This window comes from Pholis gunnellus (genome assembly GCF_910591455.1).
Source record: "Pholis gunnellus genome assembly, chromosome: 16".
In the NCBI taxonomy this organism is placed as follows: Eukaryota; Metazoa; Chordata; class Actinopteri; order Perciformes; family Pholidae; genus Pholis; species Pholis gunnellus.
The window spans coordinates 3,482,741-3,504,121 of NC_136543.1; the positions used below are offsets into that span (position 1 = coordinate 3,482,741).

Consider the following 21,381-nt stretch of genomic DNA (forward strand, 5'->3'; position numbering starts at 1 on the left):
GGTCTGAAGTTAACGTTTCTGTAAATCTCTGTCGTCAGTGAATCCTCACTGTTCCTTTGGTCTTAATCAGTACCTGTTTGGCGCGTTTGCGAGCCTCATCGAGGTGACGCCCGCGGTCCAGTGACCTCTGGACCAGCTTGTCCCAGCGGGCCTGGACGCTGAGCAGCAGATTCTTGATGAGAACGACGTCCTGCTTCAGGCTGGCAAAGCGCAGCTGAGAGCCGGCCTTCTCCAGAGCCAGGACCTGCTCTCTGTGGGTGTTCACCTCGTTCACAAACACCTGGGAGAGCAGAAGGAGTTAGGGATAAATGTAACGACTGAGGCGTCTTTCACCACGTTTCTAGTGACTGGCGAACGTCCGATACCTTGTGCTCATCGATCTGGAAGAGGACAGTGTCCAGTATGAGGCTGGGGGGCTGGGCCATGTTCAATGTCTGCTCAGCTTGGGTCAGCCAGTTGATGGTGTCCTGCAGAGAGGTCTGGAAACCTGTTGCCAAGGAAACGGCCTCTTCCAGCTTTGCCTGGAGGGGTTCAGAGTTTAAAATGTAAAAAACAAAACAATGAACCATCGAAAGCCAGAGAAAAAAACACAACTCCGGTCAATAAAACGTCTCCTCGTGTCGCGGTCTTACCTTGCGGTCGTCCATCTTGATGTTGAAGCTGGCCCACTTGTTCTGCAGCATGGCCAGGTTCTGCTGGGTCTGGGTGGTACCGGGTCCTGCTTCTTCTCCTCCGCGAGCTAGCAGCATGGACTCTCCTTGATCCAGCAGACGGTGGTACTGGTCCGCTCGCTGGGACAGCTGGGCCTGAAGCTCCTGCAGACGGAGAGGACGCAAATGTGAATCAACACTAAAACGTGAGCGCTGTTGTGTCTCGCTGGTTGGGAACAATGGAAGCCATTAAAGATTCAGCTGCCATGTGCCAAATGTCTGTGTGTGAATAGAAAATTGGTCGTCTAGTGGTCTAGTTTCATATGACACCAGCACCTTCCCACTAGCTTTAAAAACAGAAAGGCGGTGATGTCGGGGAGTTTAAGAGGTTAAGGTCTATGGGTGTGTATTGTGGATGACAGTCTGAGCATAAAGGTGTGATGGGATTCTCTGTTACCAGGTGTTGCTGGAGCTGCTCCCTGGCCGTTTCAGGGAGACCGCCTGTCGGCTTGGCGGCGGACAGCTGGCTGTCCGTCCTCCTCAGCCACTGGAGGAACTCCTCCAACTCGCCATGGAAACCTTCAGCCTACGCAGTAGAAATTAATCAGTTCAGATATCATGAGAATGCTACAAAAGCCAGGGCTGTCACTGTTAGTCATCAGCACTAAGATCTAACGTTGCTTCTTCACTGTACCTGGTGCAGGGCGGCCTCCAGTAGCTTCTGCCGCTCTTGGGTCTTGAGCAATAGGCTCTCCCAGCCCTGGTGGAGATGGTCCAGCTGGTCCCTCAGGTGGCTGGCCTCGTCGCCGGGAGAGGACTCCAGCAGCTCGGCGCCTGCGCCGTTCACGTTCTCCACGGTGGCGTGATGGGATAGAACGTCGTTACGCAAAACCTACGACACAGAGGAGGGAGAAAGAAATGAATAACACGGAATTAAATCTGAATGTTTCAGTGCAAGAGCTGGTTTTTGGAATATTGGGTGTGTCTCTCTGAAGAGAAGAAAAGAGAGTCAAACTATCTTTTAGGAAACAACCTGTCTTCACTTTACAATGTTAGCTGGACCAAGACAAATAAGTCACAAGGAGGAAACAGATGTATTTTTTTAGTTTGTAACAAACAGAGACATACGTGATGTTTAGCCAGCTCGATTTCGATGGCCTTGGGGTCAGAGCTGACTGGTCGCTGTGTGTCCAGAGTGGTGTGTGTGTGGTTGAGCCAGGCCTGCAGCTCAGACAGGGCATGCTGGAACTGACCCAGGGCCAGCAGGGCGGCCTCAAGCTTGTGCTGTGGTGGAGGAGAGACAGAGTTTCAGGCTTAAAAATAGGAACTCAAATATTTTGACTGTAATGAAAAGCAGCTGTCAAATACATGCGATCCTCCAGAATGCCAACAAAGACTAACATCGTCAACTCCCAAGAGAAACCGCGGGGCTGAGAGCCGGAGGTCAGCGACGGGATCGTGTCTCCCTGAGATGGTTTTATTTTTTTGCTCAGTGATGCAGATTCTAACTCCTCCGTCTCACCGCTGCCACATGTGGTGACATTACCTGTCTGTGGGTGATCTTATCCCCCAGGTTTTCCCAGAGGTGTCGGAGCTCGGTCAGTGGCTCCTGGATCATGTCCCTGTCTGTCTGGTCTGACACCTTCTTCAGCAGCAGCTCCCCCTGGTGGCACAGCTTCTCCATGTCAATCTGCTGCTGGTAGACCTCCACCTTGTACTGCTGCTCGGGGTGAATGAAAGGAGGAGGAGGAGGAGGAGTAGTGTGTTGTTAGTTCTTCATCCATATTTGATCGCAGGTTATCTAAAAATCATGTTTAGATAATGTAAAAAAAAAAGAAAAGAGACTCTCTTGCTAACCTTGAGCTCTTCAATCTGCTGTTTAACGGTTCCCAGATCAGTACCCACAGTGGACATTTCGCACAGCTTGATCACTGCGTTGTCCAGGTAGTCAAACATAGACTGGAAAAATGCATTAGAACTGCGTCAACATCAACAAGGCAACGTTTGCATCACATGAAAATGTTGGTGCAAAGACCACACTCAGGAAACATTAATGATTTGGCCCAGTTAACTACAGACTCTGATGCACAAACCTGCAGTGCGTCCTGATACTGCACAGACGCCGTCATGGCCTCGTCCAGTCTCTCCATCCTCTCTCTCCAAGTCCGGTTCAGGCCCTCCCAGGCAGCGTTCATCTGGGAGATGCATGGGAAGTCGTGTTAGTGGGTCATCATGTAGCAGAGCTCAATTCCAGAAAATTATCTTTTCTGAAGCAAATTAACTTGGTGTTCATTTTCTCACCTCGTCGATGGTCTTCTTGACTTCAGGTTTCTCAGTTTCTCCACAAGCGAAGATGAGGTCGGCTCCGAGGGTCCTGACAAACTCCAGTTCCTCCCTCAGGCCGTCTGTCTCGGCCTTAATGGCCTGGTGGAAGGATAGAAAGAAGTCGTGTTGAGGTTGTTTAAAACCTTAAAAACGTCACTACAGATTGCATTTCTTCCATCAATTAGCACGTCTCTTTCTCTGCCCTCCATACCTCAGCAGCCTCAATCTGTTGTTTGATGAGCGAGGGGTCCACGCCGGGGTCCTCCAGCTCTTTCACGATGTCCTGGGAGTCTCGGAGCGTGCTCAGCAGCGCCGCCACGTCGGCCCAGAACTTCCCGGCCAAGTCCAAGACGTCGTTGAGCTTCCCCTCCCGCTCCTCAGCCCGCTGCCGGATCTCGTCCCACAGGGAGCGCAGGCGCAGGAGGCGGGTCCGAACGGCTGGAAGAGAGAGTTTGAGTTTAATCAGGCTGCTGGAGAAAAGCAAGTGGGATCTCACTGGAAAAAAACATCAACTTCTTGGTTATTCTTTATGTCATGTGAAGAAAAGTAATAATGTTTTCTTTGTTTGAATTTTGCCATCTAGTGTAAAGTTAACACAGAGAGGCCTTTTATAATTTCACGAAGCGTGGACGGCTGGACTCCTTCTGAGGTCAATATAACAAAGACGAGTGTGTGTGTGTGTGTGTTTTGTCTCACCACGTGGTAACGTTGGAAGAAATATGCAGAGCCTCACCGCATTTCAAGATTCGACAAGGGCTGCCTCGCTGGCTTTGTGCCAGTAACACAGTGACTTACACTGGCCAGTTGATTGTTCAGTGAGCAAACTAGTTGGACTGGAGCCCAAAATAAGATTTTTATATTTTTCACCCAGATTACAGACGCCTGTTATGTCGCCTCTCTTCTCTGACCCACTCTGAATTCTGATGTCTGATTTGTTTGATTGTGTGATGTCTTCTTCCAGTACTTTTCCATTTTAAGTGAGTCACCCACTAAAGAGTTGGCAGCACTGTTTAGTTATATGTTTGTTTGGCTCATCAGTCAGCCAAGTGCAAAAAAGGGTACACTTTAAATGAATTATCAAGATATGTATTTGTGTAAATCCCTCATCCTGTTGTAACACATGGACTGTGTGGCCTGTCCTCCGCATGACCGCAGACCCGTCCCAGACTCTCACCCTGACCGGCCGGATCGTCGTGAGCGGCTCGCCCGATGAGCTCCTCTCCGCGGGCGCAGAGGGCGGAGAAGCTCGGCAGCAGTTTGTCCAGCTCCAGCCCCTGGGCTCGGTGCTCCGCCAGCTGCTCCCTGATCTTGTCTACCTCTGCCGCCACGGGGGGAGGCTGTCGCAGCCGCTGGACCGCCCCCTCCAGGGTCTCCAACAGGGGGTCCATCTTATCGTGAAACTGGAGACGGAAGCAGAGTTGGATTATTAAGAGGAGGAGGAGGAGGAGGAGGGAGTGTGTTGAGGGGGCTGGGATTGGGTTTTTGACAGCCGGGTGACATTTTGAAAGTGGGATAATACTGAGATATTATGTGGGTGATCAGCCATCTGTCGCCGAATGCATCAACTTTTCGTCTTTTTTAATATCTTTTATCTTATATCTGATTTCAACAGGGGATGTAGAACAGCAGTACAGTTCTTCTACGATATTTGATATCTCAATTTTGCACCTTCAACATGTCATCAATGCTGACAAAGCTGGATCTACCACACAAGAGGGAGCTGCTACTTGACAAGAGAGCAAATATGGTACAGTTTCTAGACTGGGAAATCTGAGGGAAATCAGATTGCTTGATCGCTACACGGGACAACAAATCTCATCTAGCCACAATTGATACAAAAGGACAGCTATCAAGGACATCAATCAAGCCTAGTCTGAGACTAAAACTTTCATTACTGGAAAGCATGTCTTAGTTTTAGACTAGGCTTAATACAAGTCTACAAATCTACACATAGGGGACGTTTCCCAACAGATTTAATTCAGTTTTATTGTCACTCAGGGTTGGCAGACATATGGTTTGGTCCATTATGTAGATCATATAGAAATTAAAGGGACAGTTCAAATATTTTGAAGTGGTGTTGTATGAGGTACTCCTCCATAGTCGGTGGATTACCTACAGTAGATGTCAGCAATTGAAGCAGTTATCTATGCTCCCTTCAAAGCCATAAGACTCCTTTGACAAAAACAGCAATTTTACTTCACAGAACACTGGAGCTGTTGGTCTACCGCTTCCTCCGTCGGTTAGTTTGGATTCACATAAGTCACCATAACACAAACAAACTCACGCGTGAAGGCAACAGTAGTCCAGCGGCTCTCATGTTCTTTGAGGTAAAATGACTCAAAGGATTCTAGTGGCTCTGAAGAGAGCATAGATAGTCCTGTTGGAAATGGCGGTCTGACACCACGGTAAAGCAGTGAAAATATTCTGAATATAACGTACACTTATACTGTTGTTTTTATACGTCCACAGCCGAGTGCTATACTCCTGTGCTGGTACTCCTGTCTGTTTTTACAAACTCCATCTACTGAAGGTAATACACTGACTAATATGGATAAGTACCGAATACAACCACACTACATCAAATCCAAACTGTCCCTTTAAGTGGAGATTTAACTGGAAATCTCACGCTGAAGAATTTTTCGAATCAGTAATAATCCGGACAACGTTTACCCTTTGAGATAAACTGACTGATTATTACTTCATCTGGTCAGATTAGTACATGATTAGTACTAGTATTAGTATAGATTCACATTTGATTAGTCGACCAAATCATGTGGTGTAACCGCACCCTGAGTGCCAGTATGATGCTGTCTTACCTCTACCAGCTGGGTGATTGCAGTGAGCAGTGATGATGGATAAAATGATGGTGTGGGGGGGAGGGGGGCATGGCAACACACACACAGCACATCCACAATGAACGAGGGATGGGATGGTGGAGGGTTGCAAGGACGAGGGGTGGACGCGATGAGTGAGATTAGGGTTAAAGGAGGGAGGAGAGACAAGGAGGAGGGAGGAGAGACAAGGAGGAGGGAGGAGAGACAAGGAGGAGGGTTGTTCAGGATGGAGTGAGGGATGAGGACAGTGTGGAGGTGCAGGTGGACAAAGAGACACATGAATTGGGTTTGACAGGGGGGCGGAGGGTGGAGAAACAATACAATGAGTTAAATCAGAGACATGCACAGAGTACAAACTGTCAGGCAATACCGACGGCAGCAACACAGGTGATTCAATGGTGTCTCATGAGATGAAGCGCGAAGAGAAAGTAAAATAACCTGAAGGAAACTAGCACCAAAAGACGACATGATGTGATAAGAGACAAATCTACGTAAATGACACAGCAAGACTAAAAACTGCTAGATGTATGTATCAGCTCTTAATCATAAGAGCTAAAGTAAAATATACAAAACAAAGAAAATAAGTCCAGAAAACCAAACCAAGATAAATCGTAGATTTCGCTGAACTCCTGACTTAAAATAAATAAATCCTTATTATCATTTAGTTTTTGAGCAGCAGACACAAACACACATAGACCTCGTGCGGCTTCGTAATTACATTTCGTCTGAGACTGCAGACGCCGTCTATCATGCTGTGAACAGACCTGGGCCAAACAGCATTTACTAAGATGCTCCAATCTACAAATTCTTCACTCTGCACTGAGAGGCTGAGAGTCAATTCATACACAAAGTCTCACTTGAGTTTACTAAATTGAATTTCAAACAACTCAGGTCAAAGCCTTTTGACTTCCTGGTACCCAAGTAGTCAATTAAAAACCTATTAGACCCAGGTCTGCAGCTAAAACACAGAATCGAGCAAATCAAGCATTAAACGGTTAGCAATTAGTCCTCGGTGACGCACCTGTGCAGACTGGGACACAGCCTCGTCTAAGGTTGTTGCTCGACCTTTGACCCCCTCTTTGATGGCCAGGTAGCGCCTTCCAGCCTCAGTGTAGCGCTGCGTCACGGCGGCCCCCTCCTGGAGGCTGAGCTCGACCAGCTGGGGCCCGATCTTCAGCAGCTTGTCGATGTGGGGCTTGTGCTCTGCGATGGACTCCCTGAGCAGCTAAAGAGGCAGAGAGACGAAATTAAGAACACGTCAAAAATATAAACTTTTTAGGGTCGGAAAGCTGAGAGAGAAAAGATTACAGATCCTCTTACCCTCATCTGGTCCTGTTGCAGCCGGAGAGCGTCCGTGTCGATGGCCGGCGGTGGCAGCTGGGTGATGAGGGTTTCGGTCTCGCCCAACCACGGCTCCAGTTCCTCGTAGGTCTCCCAGAACCGAGCGACCAAAACCTGGGCCTGCTCCAGGGCTGAGAAGCGCTCGCTGTGGCTCTGGCTCACCGCGTCGTAACGAGCACTGAGGGAATCCGTCTTCACCTGACGAAGATGAAAGAGACGAAGACGTGAAGATGCCGCACTTTTCACAGATGACTTGTTAGTAAAGAGTCGTCTCCCTCGCACAAGTCCGTCCCTTCCCTGTTACCAATGTACACAAACTTCAATTTCAGTCTCAGTGACTTACTATCAGTGCGTCCTTCTGGGCGTCGCTGCACGTCTCCAGGATGTCGTCTTTGGTGCCGAGCAGCTGATCCACGGTGTCTTTGTGTCGGATGATGTCGATGTTGAAGGCCCTCTGCACTTGCATCTGGGCCACAGTTACGTCCGGCTCCAGGCTCAGGGGCCCCAGAGACACTAACTTGCGCTCCGTCTCCCTGACCCAGGCCAGTTCTGCATCCACTGCCTCCTCGTACTGCAGGGAGGAGTCAGCGATTAGCAGGTGCGCACAGTAAAAGAGACCAAACTAATGGAACATAGGGATAAAACCGCTCGCAGTACCTGTTGTGACCTCTGGATGGCAGCTTGTACCAGCTGCACCCGCTGAGTGATGGTTTCGTCAGACTGGCGGTAGCGCTGGTTGGCATCAGCGACCAGGCGGTCCAGGCCCTCGCGGGCCCGCCACGGCACCAGATCCAGCAGGGCGCTGCCCACCTCGTTCACCGTGTCCAACACCAGGCGCTTCTCCGCCGACACTTTCTTCAGTTCCTGCAAAAGTGGAAGTGAGGGATTAGTTTTACAAAGAAAAAGCTGCTAAACATGACTAAATGGAAGCATTACTTGAGCGTGCCAAACTGATTATTAAACGATAAAAGCTGAAAATGTCATTGTAGACTGGAAAAAAATGGCTGGCAGCGAAAAGGCAATAATTTATAAAGGCTTTTATAAACTGTTATTGAGTTCCAAAAAAATCTATGTTACTATGGTAACTCAACTGTGGGTGGGTTGATACTGGAACGGCTGAAAATGTCATCAGACAGGAGCTGTCATCAAATTATCTGTTCCTTTCAAATAATATGTTTATTTAGTCGACTATGGGGAAAAAAGAAATCTTTAAAATGTGGATAATTGAGTCTTGTTACGTTTGCAGTAGTTGTCTGAAACAAAACCAAATAATGAAAAAGAAGAACTGCATCTTAAAAAGTCCTTTATAACACAAATCCATGAAATGTGTGCGTACAAGTGACACGCAACCAGTATATGTTCTACCAAGAAGCAATGACTGGTGTGTTGTAGTGAAACAAACCTCTAAATAACGTCACTGTCGTAATTAAACTGCCTGTAAAAACCTAAATGCTTTAATAACAAGGTATCATAAAAGACACAAAGGCGTTGCCGCTGGATGTTTCTAATTATGTTTTTGCAGTGTCCTTTATTTTGACAAAACCGTTAAATAAACGGATCTCTATCTCGCTCTCCACCCACCTTCTGTCTGTCCTGGTAGGCGGGCGTGGCGTCGGGCTCCATGATGGTGAGCTCCGCCTCCACGCCGTCCAGCCACTGGTTGAGGTCGTCGTGGGCGCTGGCGAATCGCGTGGCCAGCTGCAGGGCCTGCTCCAGGGTGCGGAGGGCCTTGCTGCTGCCGGCCGTCATCTCGGCGTAGCGGGACTTGATGCCGTCCAGCTTCTCCTGGATCAGGAGGACCTCCTCGCCTGCAGGAGGACACACAGGTCGGGGTCACGCCCAAAGCCCAAAGCTTTCATAGAGCTCACCATTGTGATAGAAGCGTATAGAAGAAGACCTCTTTTGTACATTTCTAGTTTTTCTGTTTTCTTTTTTTTCCTCTCCTCGTTTATTTTACACACACAATTAACTGGCTAACAGTGCTAGCAGTCAGCGTGGCTAGTATGATGAGGAAACCAGATGTTTGGTTCTACGCTGATGTCAAAATGTGTCGTTTTGGATGTGGATCTACGACAACTACAGGAAAACAGTGTTTCAGTTTCTTTCTAGTGCGATTCTCTAAATTCAGAGAATATGGAATATCTGCTTTATAAATCTGGATGCTAATGTATGAAACATGATGAACCTTTCCAGCACAACTTTAGGATTTACAGAGAGAAAGTCAGGTTAGCAAAAAGAAGAAGAAGAAGATTGGGAGTCTGAGGTTACCTGTGGTCTGTTTTAGTAAGGCTTGTCCGTTCTTGATGGCCTGGTCCACTGTCTTCTTCCTGCTCACAATCTCCTCATTTAGAGACTGAGGAGAGGGAGAGCAAGTTAACCTCTAGCACACGGAAGATATCTTTCTCATCGGTTCAGAGAACAAAATCCGCAGTACAGTGTGCATCCTTTATTTAACTGCCATGAAGAATGTTTGTGTTCTTTGTACTAGTGAAGAAAAAGATAATACGACAAAAAGGTACTGCAGGAAATGATGGAGGGAAAAAAATATATATATATATATAGTATATGGTCATAACTTGATAATTTAGTGATTTATCTCTGTATATAAAACTTTTACTTGATTAAAAATATTAAATTGTAAGTGATTAAACTAAGTGATATATATAAAATCTTATTCTAATATTTATATAAAAGAATATTACAATTCTACTGAAGCCTTTTCCCTAATAGAGTCGATAACGGCTGTTCCCATGTTTTGGGAGACATAACTGAAGGAGGCATCGAGTGTGTTGATGAAGTCGTACCAGAGCGTGCTTGTGCTGCTCGGCCAGCAGCTGATGCTGGTAGCTGTGGACGGAGACCTGACCCAGCCTCTGAGCCACCTCCGCCAGCCAGTTCAGCACCTCTACCTCCTCCTCCCCAAACAGCTGGGCGTTAGCCAGCGCCTGCTCCAGCATGCCCGCCCGCCGGGAGCACCAATCGGTGAGCTCTGAGTGGCCCGACCTGAGCGCCCCCACTCGCTCGCTCAGCCAATCGCGGTCGGCCGCGGAGCTGAGCGGCGTCAGCGATTGGCTGAGCGACTCAAGGCGGTTGACCTCGGCTTGGCGCAAGGACACGTCCTCTTGGACCGCCTAGGAGGTGTGTGTGTGTGTGTGTGTGTGTTTGAGGGGAAGGTGAAAGGAAGTGAGAAAGGAACAACAAAACAGGAAAAAAAGATGGATAAAAACTCATAATATGAGCATGCAAATGACAAATCATAGAATAACAGGAAATCATAAACGAACAAATCAATGAATGAACAAATGAGTAGAATAACTTCAAAAGAAAGTAAACCACTGAAATGAGAACTAACAGCTCAACTTGAAATGGACTTGTGAAAGGACGTTTGAGTTGTAAATGATTCGTGGATCTTATGCCTCGTGCTTCCTCTTTAGTTGAGTTACGTGTAGATTAAGCAAAAGGGCATTTTATCAAGACTGCATGTGTGTTTGCTATTCTGAATTATTCTCTACGGTACTTATTCAGTTCAAACAGTGCAACTGGAATACCAACAATATTTAAAAGGTAATTAAGTAAGGTTAATCTCATGAATGAGATATGTTTGCCAAGCAATTCAACTATTAAAGGGCCAGTGTAAAGCATTTAGGGGCATCTGTTAGCAGAAATAGACTATAACATTCAGAACTATGTTTTCATTAGTGTGTTATGAAACTAAGAATTTGTCGTTGGCTTACAATGAGCCCTTCATGTCTCCTCACGGAGCCAAACAGTGACTCTAGAAAGAGCCTTTCACGTCGAGATGCCACTAAAATCCTACATAGTGCTCCTAAGAGCATCTTCAACCTACCTTTTCCTAGGTTGAGGGGTTGATGGTCTGCTTTTTTAAAATGTCTTCTTTTTTTAAACTTTTATTATTTCGATGACACTGTCCGAGAAAAGGCAGAGGATCCAGTCTCCTGCTCATAAAAAGTCAAACTCCTCTGTAACAACGAGGGGCCCCCAAACGGTACCTTGTGCTTGGTGATCTGCTGGGCGATCTTGGCCGTCTGGGTTCCCATGGGCTCGGCGGTGGTCAGGCGTCTCTCGGTGGCACTGAGCCATTCTCCCAGCGGCTCCAGGGCTTCGTGGAACTGAAGAGCCAGAACCTGCAGCTCCTCTAACTGCCTCTGCCTGAAGCACGGGAGGGAGGGAGGAGATTTTATTGGTATTTTATTGCTTTCACAGATTGTTTTTGCTCGACTTGGACCTGATTTTGCGTCATAACAGCTGTCGTCTTTTTTTTTAATTAAATGGCGTTTTTATGATATATTATTACATTTCGAAGACTTTCATAAACAGAAAAAATGGATTATTGTTGTGTGTTAGAGACAGAAAGAGAGGGAGCTTTTGCAAATAGGTGAGAATACACATCTGTCTTTTTATGTGTGTAAACTGAAGCATCACAGCGGGCTTCTGTAGAAAGCAGCGTATGAATAGACTTAAAATATTGACGTTGTTAGTGTTCATACTGGACAGCGTGATGAATTACAGAGACACCTTGCCTCACTGAAAGCTGTACGGCATGAATGTTTTATGAATACATTATGACTACTTTACATGAGATCATCGGAGATATCAAACCTCCTCACTGTGCTTTACGAGTGTGTACTCATTCCCCCCTCTGAACAATCAGTTCTTCCCCCAGCGAACAGGAGAGCTGCTGAAAGTACTCGCGGGCCACAGGGACCAAAAGTAACGATACCATTCCTTCTCTTAGTACAGCGGTGGTCCACGGAGCCACACGCAGATGAAACAAGAAAACAGGAAAGAACTGCCACCAATTATTTACCCAAACCACATATTTACTGCAAGACAAGTCTGAAACCTTTTCCTTTCTGGGATATTAGCTGAGTTGCCTTTTTAAAGGAGGAAATGGACAGAACTGATCAACAATCAGCGAGACACGGAACTAAAATCCAAAGTAAGTGGTGACCATAACAGAGCAATTGAGAGTATTGATTGTTTCTTTTCTGTTCTCGCTCCACAGGGACGTCGGCTTGTACCCAGACCCCCCCCCCCCCCCCCCGTAATGTAGAGGAGACTTGCCTGCCCATGGCCTTGTCCAGCAGGTCGGTCCATCTCTCTGCCAGACTCTGGAGCTGGGTTCGAATCTTCTCTCGGTCCTGAGTGTCCGCCGTGGCTGCGATCCTCTCTCCCTCGGCGCGGATCATCTCCACCGTCGGCCGGCGGTCATCTAGCAATCTCTGGAGCAGCTGGAGGAAGAGAAAAGCACGCATGTTATCGACTCCTAAAGCGAGGGATCTCTGTCCGTCTGGCCTTCTCATATCTCGAGAAGCGTCCATCCCATCTACTTCACACCCGGTGGGTGTTTTGCTGGGGACCCAAGGACGAGCACTGCCGAAGTTGGACACTTGACACCTTCAATATTAAGACAATTTAAATAAATAAATAAAATAAAATCGCTCTGTTTTAGCAGCGGGGGCGGGGCTTCAGGGCTCTGCAGACTGAAGCAAGCATGTTGTTTGCTGCTGGCGTTACTAATTTAACAACCAAACTCTTGTTTCAAGGTTGTACAGGTTCAACGTTTGTTCCTTCATTATGCTCATTTAAGATGCATTGATATGTTGATTGAGCTCCTCATAGGGCAGCGGTCTGCAGTGAGAGTACACTGTCTGCACAATTACATTTGATAGAAATAATCTTTGTCCTCACAGTCAATCCAAACTTAAAAAGCTAACGCCTCCATGTTTTCAGGAGGAAGTGACCATTACAAATCAGAAAATGTGCATGCACAGAAAAAGTGTTACTGCACACGTTTCAGGCATCAAACATGCAAGTTGCGTGGGAGAATTTATACTTTTCCTACAACAGAAGATATCATATATATAATCTAGAACATTACCAACCATCTTCTTGTTTTGGAAGAAAGCATCAAACACATCTGACCCATTAGTAGCTCTTTAAAACTGTTATCAATGTGTCAACAAATGGCTGATATACATTTATGAGTTATTAAACACTTAATACGGGTAAATGCTGCTTATTTTAAAAGGTAGGTACAGAACAAACTTTTCTTCACATAACTAGCCATCCAACTGTTCTCGGATCAGAAAGCAACATCCGTGAACGTGCTGCTTCCTGCTCTGATAGCGGCCTCTCTCGTCTACTTTGAACCAGCAGCTCGGTTCCGCCCCTGGAATGCAGAGCACGCTCTCTTTCTCAGCCGAGCCGTGACACCGCTCTCCGTCACGGATGTAAACACGTGTGATTGATCGCCGGTCGAGACTGCAGCACACTCGTGTGCACAAACACAGGAAGTGTATGTTGGGTAAACAGGGGAAAAGGTGTGTGAGACAGAGTGTGTCTCTGAAAACAACACACATCCACCATGAATGTGTGTCTGGTTTTATGCCAGTCTGACTGGCAGACTGGGGCTGTTTGGATGCCAGGCAGACTCTGATCATTGACTACGTGTGTGTGTGTGTGTGTGTGTGTGTGTGTGTGTGTGTGTGTGTGTGTGTGTGTGTGTACACTTGTCATTCAAATGTCTATTGTTTGTGGTTGAAGGACATGTGAATATCAATGATTTCAACCTGTTATAAATAGAAGAAAGGTTTCTCACAATAATGTAAAATATAAAATAAGAAGAATACAGAAATATTGAAAGTGAAAATCCAATTCCACATACAGAAGCTGGCCGGATACTTCAAAGAGGAGGATGTGGGTGGCAGTAGATTAAAGGGAAAGTCTGGATTGTATTTTTGTGGGGTTGTAAGAGGAACTTATCCATAGACAGTCTATAGACACATAGATAGCGGTGTACCCGTATATCTACCTGTGTTACCGTGCTGGTACTCCTTCCTGTTATCCCCAAAGTGGCCATCCACTGGAGATAATATATGGACTATGGAAATGAACTTCAAATCATTTGAACTGTCCCTTTAAAACTGTGCTTGATGATCACCGCTTGACACTTAATGTAAAACCCTTCTCATCAAAATGTACTTTTGAGGACCTAAAGAAAGACACTCTGCTTGAAGCTTTACATCTTTTAGCTCTGTTTGGACTTCTGAAAAAACTAAACAAATAAAACATGTCTTATCACTTTAGTTATTCCATGTGAACATGTGGTTCTGTTTGATCTTCTCGTACCTTCTGTTCTTGGATCTGGGCCTTGACCACGCGGTACTCGGCTGACGGGGGCTTCTGATTGGCTACCAGCTCCTCCGTGTCGCTCAGCCAGCTCAGCAGAGGCTCCAGAGCATCCTGGAATTTCCCACAATGCAACAGGGCCTCCTGCAGCTGGGCAATGCGCTCTGCCACCTGAGGAAAGGGGGAGGCGGGTTTGTGAGTTGAGGAAGTGGATGCGACATACTGCTATGCCCGAGTCTATACGGAGACGTACCCGCTTGTTGAGTGAGTTCCATCGGAGGTTGGTGGTCTCCAGGTCGTGCTCCAGAGCCTGGGTGTCGGTGTGTTTGCCGGCGCTCTGGATCAGGCCCTGACCCACTGCGTTGATGTGCTGCAGCTTCGGCTGGATGCTGTCCACCTGCTCTCTCTCCACAGCCTGGAAGAGGAAGGGCCGCCATTCATTGAATTATTCAACACACAAGAAGAAGGACTTAGTTTAAACCGAAAATACACTGAACATTCAATCTGCGTCACAACAAATGGACATGAGTTTTATCACATTATGCTCCTATATATATATATATATATATATATATATATATATAGAAGAGACTGGATAAGAGGAGATGAGGGACAGACAGACAGAGGGATGTGCAGAGATAAGAGAGGAGCGGGAGACAGGAAGGGAAGAGGAGAGATGAGGGAGGTGGGAGGAGGAACAAAAACGGGAGGGGGAGAAGAGGATTATGGGGATTAGAGAGTTAGGCGAGTAAGGGGCTGACTGGAAAAGGCTGAGTCGACAACACACACACACACACATACACACACACACATACACGGTAGAATACGCGAACACACTTGCATGGGTGCACAAAACCTTCACTTAATCACACACCCAAATTCACACACAGGCCGTCGCTCACAGTTATAGCAAATACACGCGCAACCTCGCCTGTCTGGACGCATTACTCGCACACGCACGTCACAGCGGAGGGCTGGAGCCATCTTGTGATGACAATAGAGGCAGCCACCCGACTCTAAAGACAACCAGACTTGACTTCCCGGGCACCGATAAAAAAAAAAGACGAAGCAACAGCCAATACTCTGTCAAAGCAAATCTGGGCCACTACTGCTTCTAAATACACACAGTATTGTAGCGGTCGTAGAGATGGGGGCACTATTAGGCATATAGGTTAGCGAGGAGGAAGTGGGTGCACTGGCCTATATATTCCAACGGCCTTTAGTCTGATAGATGGGTATACTGTAACCCAAGTAAAGGTCCAAGGTCCTATTTGGGATCGTTGGCGGACGTCCCGAGCAAATAAGTGTCTTCGATTTAATTGTATTTCCACTCAAAAGACTATTTACAGATGCTGACAATTAATCTACACATTGTTTTTACAATTAACAAAACAATAAATTGTTTAATTATTGATATAATTTTGTCTTCCAGGAGCTAATGAGATCGGTTGTGTGTATGCGTGAGCGAGTGTGTACATCGCTGTCTGTCCATGGGTGAGCTCACATCCTATTTGACGGTGGTTATTGTGTCAAAACTATAAGAATGTGTCATTCCTACCATTTTAAATGGAATATATACACTTATTTATGTTTTGATTGGTGTCTGGAAAAAAACAGCAGTTTCAATTTCTGTTAAACTAAAGACTAAAAGATTTAGTGCTCAATTAAAATATTGATCGATTAAAGAAAGTTATCTTGAGCTGCATCCCTTAAACAACACAAGGCAACACTACATTGCAATACAAAACTGTGTGACTTCTCAATTTCACGTTTCATAATTCGGAGTGAATCCCTGACCAATACAATTTTGTTCCAGCCTGATTTGTCAATGTTGTATTTTGAAAAGGGTAAACAGTTCTACTGTAGAGAAAAACCTTCCCAAAACCAACAGCTAATGCATTAAATGTGAGAAAAACCATTGGATTCTGTTAAATTCCTGTAAAGCACCCGGCTATATCCAACAACATAGCTTTCACTATTTCACGGTATTCCATCAGCTCCCTAAACTGTGGCAACACTGCAAACCACAACACTGCAACATTCCTTTTGTTTCGGTCATTTTTAGGACAAAATCCAGACAAATGGGGGTCCCGAGGCTGTAATGTTGGGGGGGGGGGGGGGGGGGGGGGGGGGCTGTCATGAAAACGTTTAAGAAGTCCTGACATTCAGAAAAGGCCCACAGAGGGAGAATTAGGCCTGGTGGTTTAAAAATGCTTTGGCAGCCAAACCCCAATGGCCACACAAAGACACAGACACACACACACACACACACACACACAACCAGATGTGCACATCCACAACACACACACACACACACACAATCACACACACACAGCAGATTTTGGTAAATCCAACGCCTGGGGGAAAAAAGCTGGTGTGACAATACTGAAGAGGGTGCAGTTAAAGTGAGGTAAAATGTAGGTTTGAGTTTCAGTGAAACCCCATTATGGTCTGGAAGAAGCTACAACAGTCGTGGGTGTCCAACAGTCAAATAGTAACAAACCACCACTGAACCTAAAACAACTGAAAGAAAAACATCTGAACAAGAGATGCTTCTCCCCCTATTTCACCACAAAAGAAAACCTTCTTTCATCTTCCATAAATCAGTCCCACAACAAATAAACAGCCAGCTGTCAGCCTATCAGACTATCAGACTATCTGCACATTTTAGTTAAACTTCATTGTTAATTGACAACAAATAAAAGCAAAACCGTGGTATAAACAATATTAGCCTTGAATATTAGCAGTAAAAGGTGGATATCTCAGAATATCAGTCTATATTTGAGGGTATATTGAAACAGATAATTTGAAAGTTTCCACTTTGATGACAAATCCAGCCTAAATAAAAGGTTTATAATTAGCCTTTCATTCAGAACACCTCCCGCTGCATTGAAAAGCTGTCAAAAGCTTAGATTTGAGATTTATGACGTGTTGAGGCTGTTTACAGACATTGTACTGAGTGGCTGGTTCTGCTGGAGCGTGTGTCCGAGGCTCTGCCGTGGGGCATAATCTAAGAGTTTACAGGTTTTCTGTTCATCTGGTTAAAATATGGCATCAAACTACAGGTTCTCCATGCCACGGCTTTGTGCGAGCGTGTGCATATAGTTCCTAATCCGTGCATGTGTGTATAAAATAGACGTGTTCTACAGGTAGGAATCTGATTAAATGTGAATAAGCAGACTGTGTGTGTGTGTGTGTGTGTGTGTGTGTGTGTGTGTGTGTTCCTGTCCAGTTTGGACGCAGCTGTGTTGTGGTGATGGGCGTCATAGCTGCTTGGAACAGGAAGTCTGTCGGCCAGAACAACAATGACTGCAGCCATGACCTGTTCCACCCTACCATGCCTTATCCTTGTGTGTGTGTGTGTGTGTGTGTGTGTGTGTGTGTGTGTGTGTGTGTGTGTGTGTGTGTGTGTGTGTGTGTGTGTGTGTCAGAGATAGGGGAACAAAAAAGGAAAAAAACATCCATTCATCATCTAAACATACACATGGATGTATATGAATGTGATTTGGCGCTGTGTGCATAACTGTTCTCTGTTCCCTCTCCCCCTCCCTCCCTCCCTCCCTCCCCCCTCCTCAGAGCGGTTGACTCCACTAAACCAGAGCTCTGGAAAACGTCCCAAATACTTGTCATTCTTCTCCACCTCAGCCCAACACGCAGCAACGCACACGCTCTTAACTGAGCTAACTCAGCGCCGTACTTGTCATCCTTCTGCCCATCACCTCCTCCTCTTCCTCTCATGTCATCACTCGTCTCTCTCTACCTCTGGTCTTCCCTCTTTTTGCACCTCCCCCCCCCACCACAGCTTTCTCCCATCCTCAGTCTCTCCATCTGGACTCTACTGGCTTTCTCGCTTCAGCCGCAGCTCAGTGTGGACAGACGATACAAAAAAACCCCCAAAACACTGGGATGTAAGTGGATCTGACTAAATACTGTTTGCATTGTCTCATCAAATAGACATCAGTTCAAGAGGCTGTTTGAACGCTGGGGGGGCGGGGGGGCATTAGAGAAATGTTTATGTTTATCTATTTTTTTGCCTGGTTATCTGTGATTTGTGGATAAAAGTTTAAACTTCGCTATCAGTTACATTTCTAACACTAACATAATGACTACATTATGTTAGTGTTACCGTGGTGTCAGTGCTGTGATGAGTTTGATCCAACTTTGCAAAATGAAGCGATGTGGTTTCTGTCCCAAATTACTTTATAATCTCAGAGAATATTAAAGTTATTTTCTCGTAAATGTACCACTTAAACTGTCTTTTCTCTGAATATTATGCCCCTTCCCGCGGCTCCGGATTTTTGAATTGAAATTGTATTATTTGACCTATAATGGCGTGAATAGGCCGTCGCAAAAAAACATAGAAGAGGTGACAGACAAAAATCAAAGAGGTTGGACGAGAGGGTCAAATCTAACTTTAAAGTGGAGTAAATTAAATTATTCTGATAGTTGATAAATTGTCATTTTTCAAGCAGGAATTCCAAACGAGCTTGTTAAAGCTCCTGAAATCGCTAAATTCTCACAGATACAAAATGAAAGGTGTAATTCAAACTCACTTTAGGAGTCGATGCTGTATTGTATGTCTGCTGTACATGAACATGTGTGTGGGTGCTCTATATTTAGCCGTCATCTGTCGAGCCAATAGCGCTGAGGAGAGGAATAACGGTGTTTGTGACGCACGGCCAAACCGGCCCTCAAGGACAATCGGTTTGTTAACCCGGACAGAAGAGGAAACAAGTCTCTGAGAAAAGAGAATTACTAAAGACAGCACATGGAAACAAGCTGCTGCTGCAAACATATGAGAAGAAAACATGCGCATGCTTCCAGAAGTAGTACCTCACAGAAATGTGGAGCATGCAGGATGTTGCACACTGAGTTTTCAAACTTGTTATCAAAGCTTCAAAGTAGTTCTCTGAACTGTGTCCTCTCCTTTCATCTCGCTCTCCCTTCACAACGGATTTCCATAACCACGTGATCATGAAAAGAGCTGGTGGTCATATAAAAAACAAAACAACCTGTGCATCCAAGTGTCGCCTCTGAAGCTGCTCTCGACCGGAGAGAAGGGGGAATGAAACAGAGAGACGGGACCGGCCTTCTATTAATAACAGATTCCAGTAAATGGAAAACCGGAGCGGAGAAACAGAATTGTGAACCATTGCTTTTCCTTCACACCCCGTCACCTCCCTCCCTCACCCTCTAGTCCTGCCTCTGCCTCGTCTCTCACTCTCTTCCTGTCTTTCAACCCCTCATCCTCCTTCACTTGCCTCCTTTCTCTTTTAATGGAACAAGGAATGAGGGGAGGAAGGAAGCAGGAATGTGTTTTCCAAACTGTTGTCGATATGGGGGGGGGGGCTGACCCATCCCAGACACGGGATAGAAATGGCTTATTCAAACATCAACAAACGGACACAAATCTCATGCAAATGTGCTCTGTATTCAAAGCGTGTTAGCTCAAACCTGACTGTCCTCTTTATTGTCCCGCCTCCTTTTCTCTTTTAGAGCTGCGATTGTTCAAACACACATTGTTTCCCTTCATACAAACGCTCTGTTCTTCACATCATTTTGGGGCATTTTTGTGCAGCTAATCAGCTCCCTGTGAGACGGACACAGAGAGGGTGACACACGAGCGTTGTTGTCTCGCTGATTTCGCTGTGAGAGAAGAAGAGTGATGTCGAAACAAGAATATGTAAAATCGTGGAAAACGCTTCAAATATTAGATCTTCTGTCTTTTTACATTTGAAATGCATCTGCATTCAATCCCAGTGGGAGATCAATGTGTTCCCGCATTTGCTTTCATGCTTTTCTGTGTCTCCCCAAACACGTCCCCCCCTCCTCCTTCTCTCCCGTCTTTTTCGCAGGTTGAATCCCGGAGGCGGTTGCTCAGAACCAGAATTATCACATCAATCAAAACATGAATGTACGAGCGGCGGACCTGGAGCCACCTGGTTCTCTCTCTGTCCCCCGTTTTGTCTCTCGCTCTCTCTGCTTCCACATCTGTCTTTCAATGCCTCCTCTCCCCCCCCCACCCTGTTCGCTCCTACTATTCAGTCTTCTATTAAAAAATGATTTGGGAACTGCAGATTTCACACAGTTAAGCTCTATTCGCACGGGACTAGTATGACCTGGGGACCTGTAGTAATTTGTATTAGTGTGGAGGACGTCTGTGATTTTAATCCCATGTCAATCTGCCATGTGTGTGATTACATCAAATTCCATCCCATATTTCTCCAACCACATGGACTAAGATATTAGTCCAGAGCCAATTTCTTCTCTTTTTTGCAATAATTTGTGGTTTTCTCCCTGCCTTTTCCTCTGGGGGATAAAGTGGGTACATTTCTTTTAACTACCTCATGAGTTGATTTCAAAACTATTTTCAAAACCAAAACTAATATACAAAACTGGTAAAAGCAGCCGACTTCCAGGAAATCACTTCTGAAGTATAAATATGCAGTGCAACAACAGAAAAGGTCCGTTTGGACTTTCACACAAACTGTGTTCTGTGTTCAAGTCTGTAGCTTCTGTTCTGCAACGTATTCTCCAGTGAAACAGAATATTTAAGCGGTGCACAGTTACAATCCTCCGCATTGGATTGGACCGCTAAAAGTGGGCGGGCTTAGAAAGTAGCACGATACAAAGCTACAGAGGAATGTGGCTGCGCACGCACAGACACACACACACACAGCTGATTGATGGATGGACGTCATGATATTATTGGTTAAAGTTGGTTGGTACTAGTTTATGTAAGTACATGTCATATTTTGTTTTGTAGAGAGAAAAGATGATACAATATGCAATGTGCACAATATAAGGAATGTGATCTAAAAGAGCTTTTCTTCATTTCTTCTTGAATCTAAGAAACCTGCGTTGCGTTGCAGGAATATGTTTTGTATGTACTGTGTGTTGAAACTGTTTTCTGGATTTCAATTGAGGACAGTCTGTCTGTCTGTGCGTGCGTTCTCTCGCCCCACTTCATCAAACAGCATGCCGAGCTCGTCCATCTGTCTGTCTGTGTGCATTTGTGGGGTGCGCAAACTCACACTGCGCCTTAAAACGAGCTCCATATTAATCCAAAGACCTTCTGC

At 45.8% G+C, this 21,381-nt stretch overlaps 1 protein-coding gene across 1 annotated transcript in view; it reads right to left on the bottom strand.

Moving 5' to 3' along the window:
• Positions 1–21,381, bottom strand: part of macf1a (microtubule actin crosslinking factor 1a) — a 190,556-nt gene that overhangs the window by 15,707 nt on the left and 153,468 nt on the right. The window contains 23 exon segments of the mRNA XM_079175803.1: positions 74–280; positions 366–521; positions 633–815; positions 1,108–1,236; positions 1,345–1,542; positions 1,779–1,934; positions 2,197–2,370; positions 2,508–2,609; positions 2,744–2,845; positions 2,952–3,074; positions 3,187–3,413; positions 4,150–4,375; positions 6,831–7,034; positions 7,130–7,348; positions 7,494–7,721; positions 7,808–8,014; positions 8,732–8,958; positions 9,419–9,503; positions 9,955–10,281; positions 11,161–11,316; positions 12,232–12,402; positions 14,303–14,473; positions 14,556–14,717. Coding sequence (XP_079031929.1) covers positions 74–280; positions 366–521; positions 633–815; positions 1,108–1,236; positions 1,345–1,542; positions 1,779–1,934; positions 2,197–2,370; positions 2,508–2,609; positions 2,744–2,845; positions 2,952–3,074; positions 3,187–3,413; positions 4,150–4,375; positions 6,831–7,034; positions 7,130–7,348; positions 7,494–7,721; positions 7,808–8,014; positions 8,732–8,958; positions 9,419–9,503; positions 9,955–10,281; positions 11,161–11,316; positions 12,232–12,402; positions 14,303–14,473; positions 14,556–14,717 — 4,140 coding nt within the window.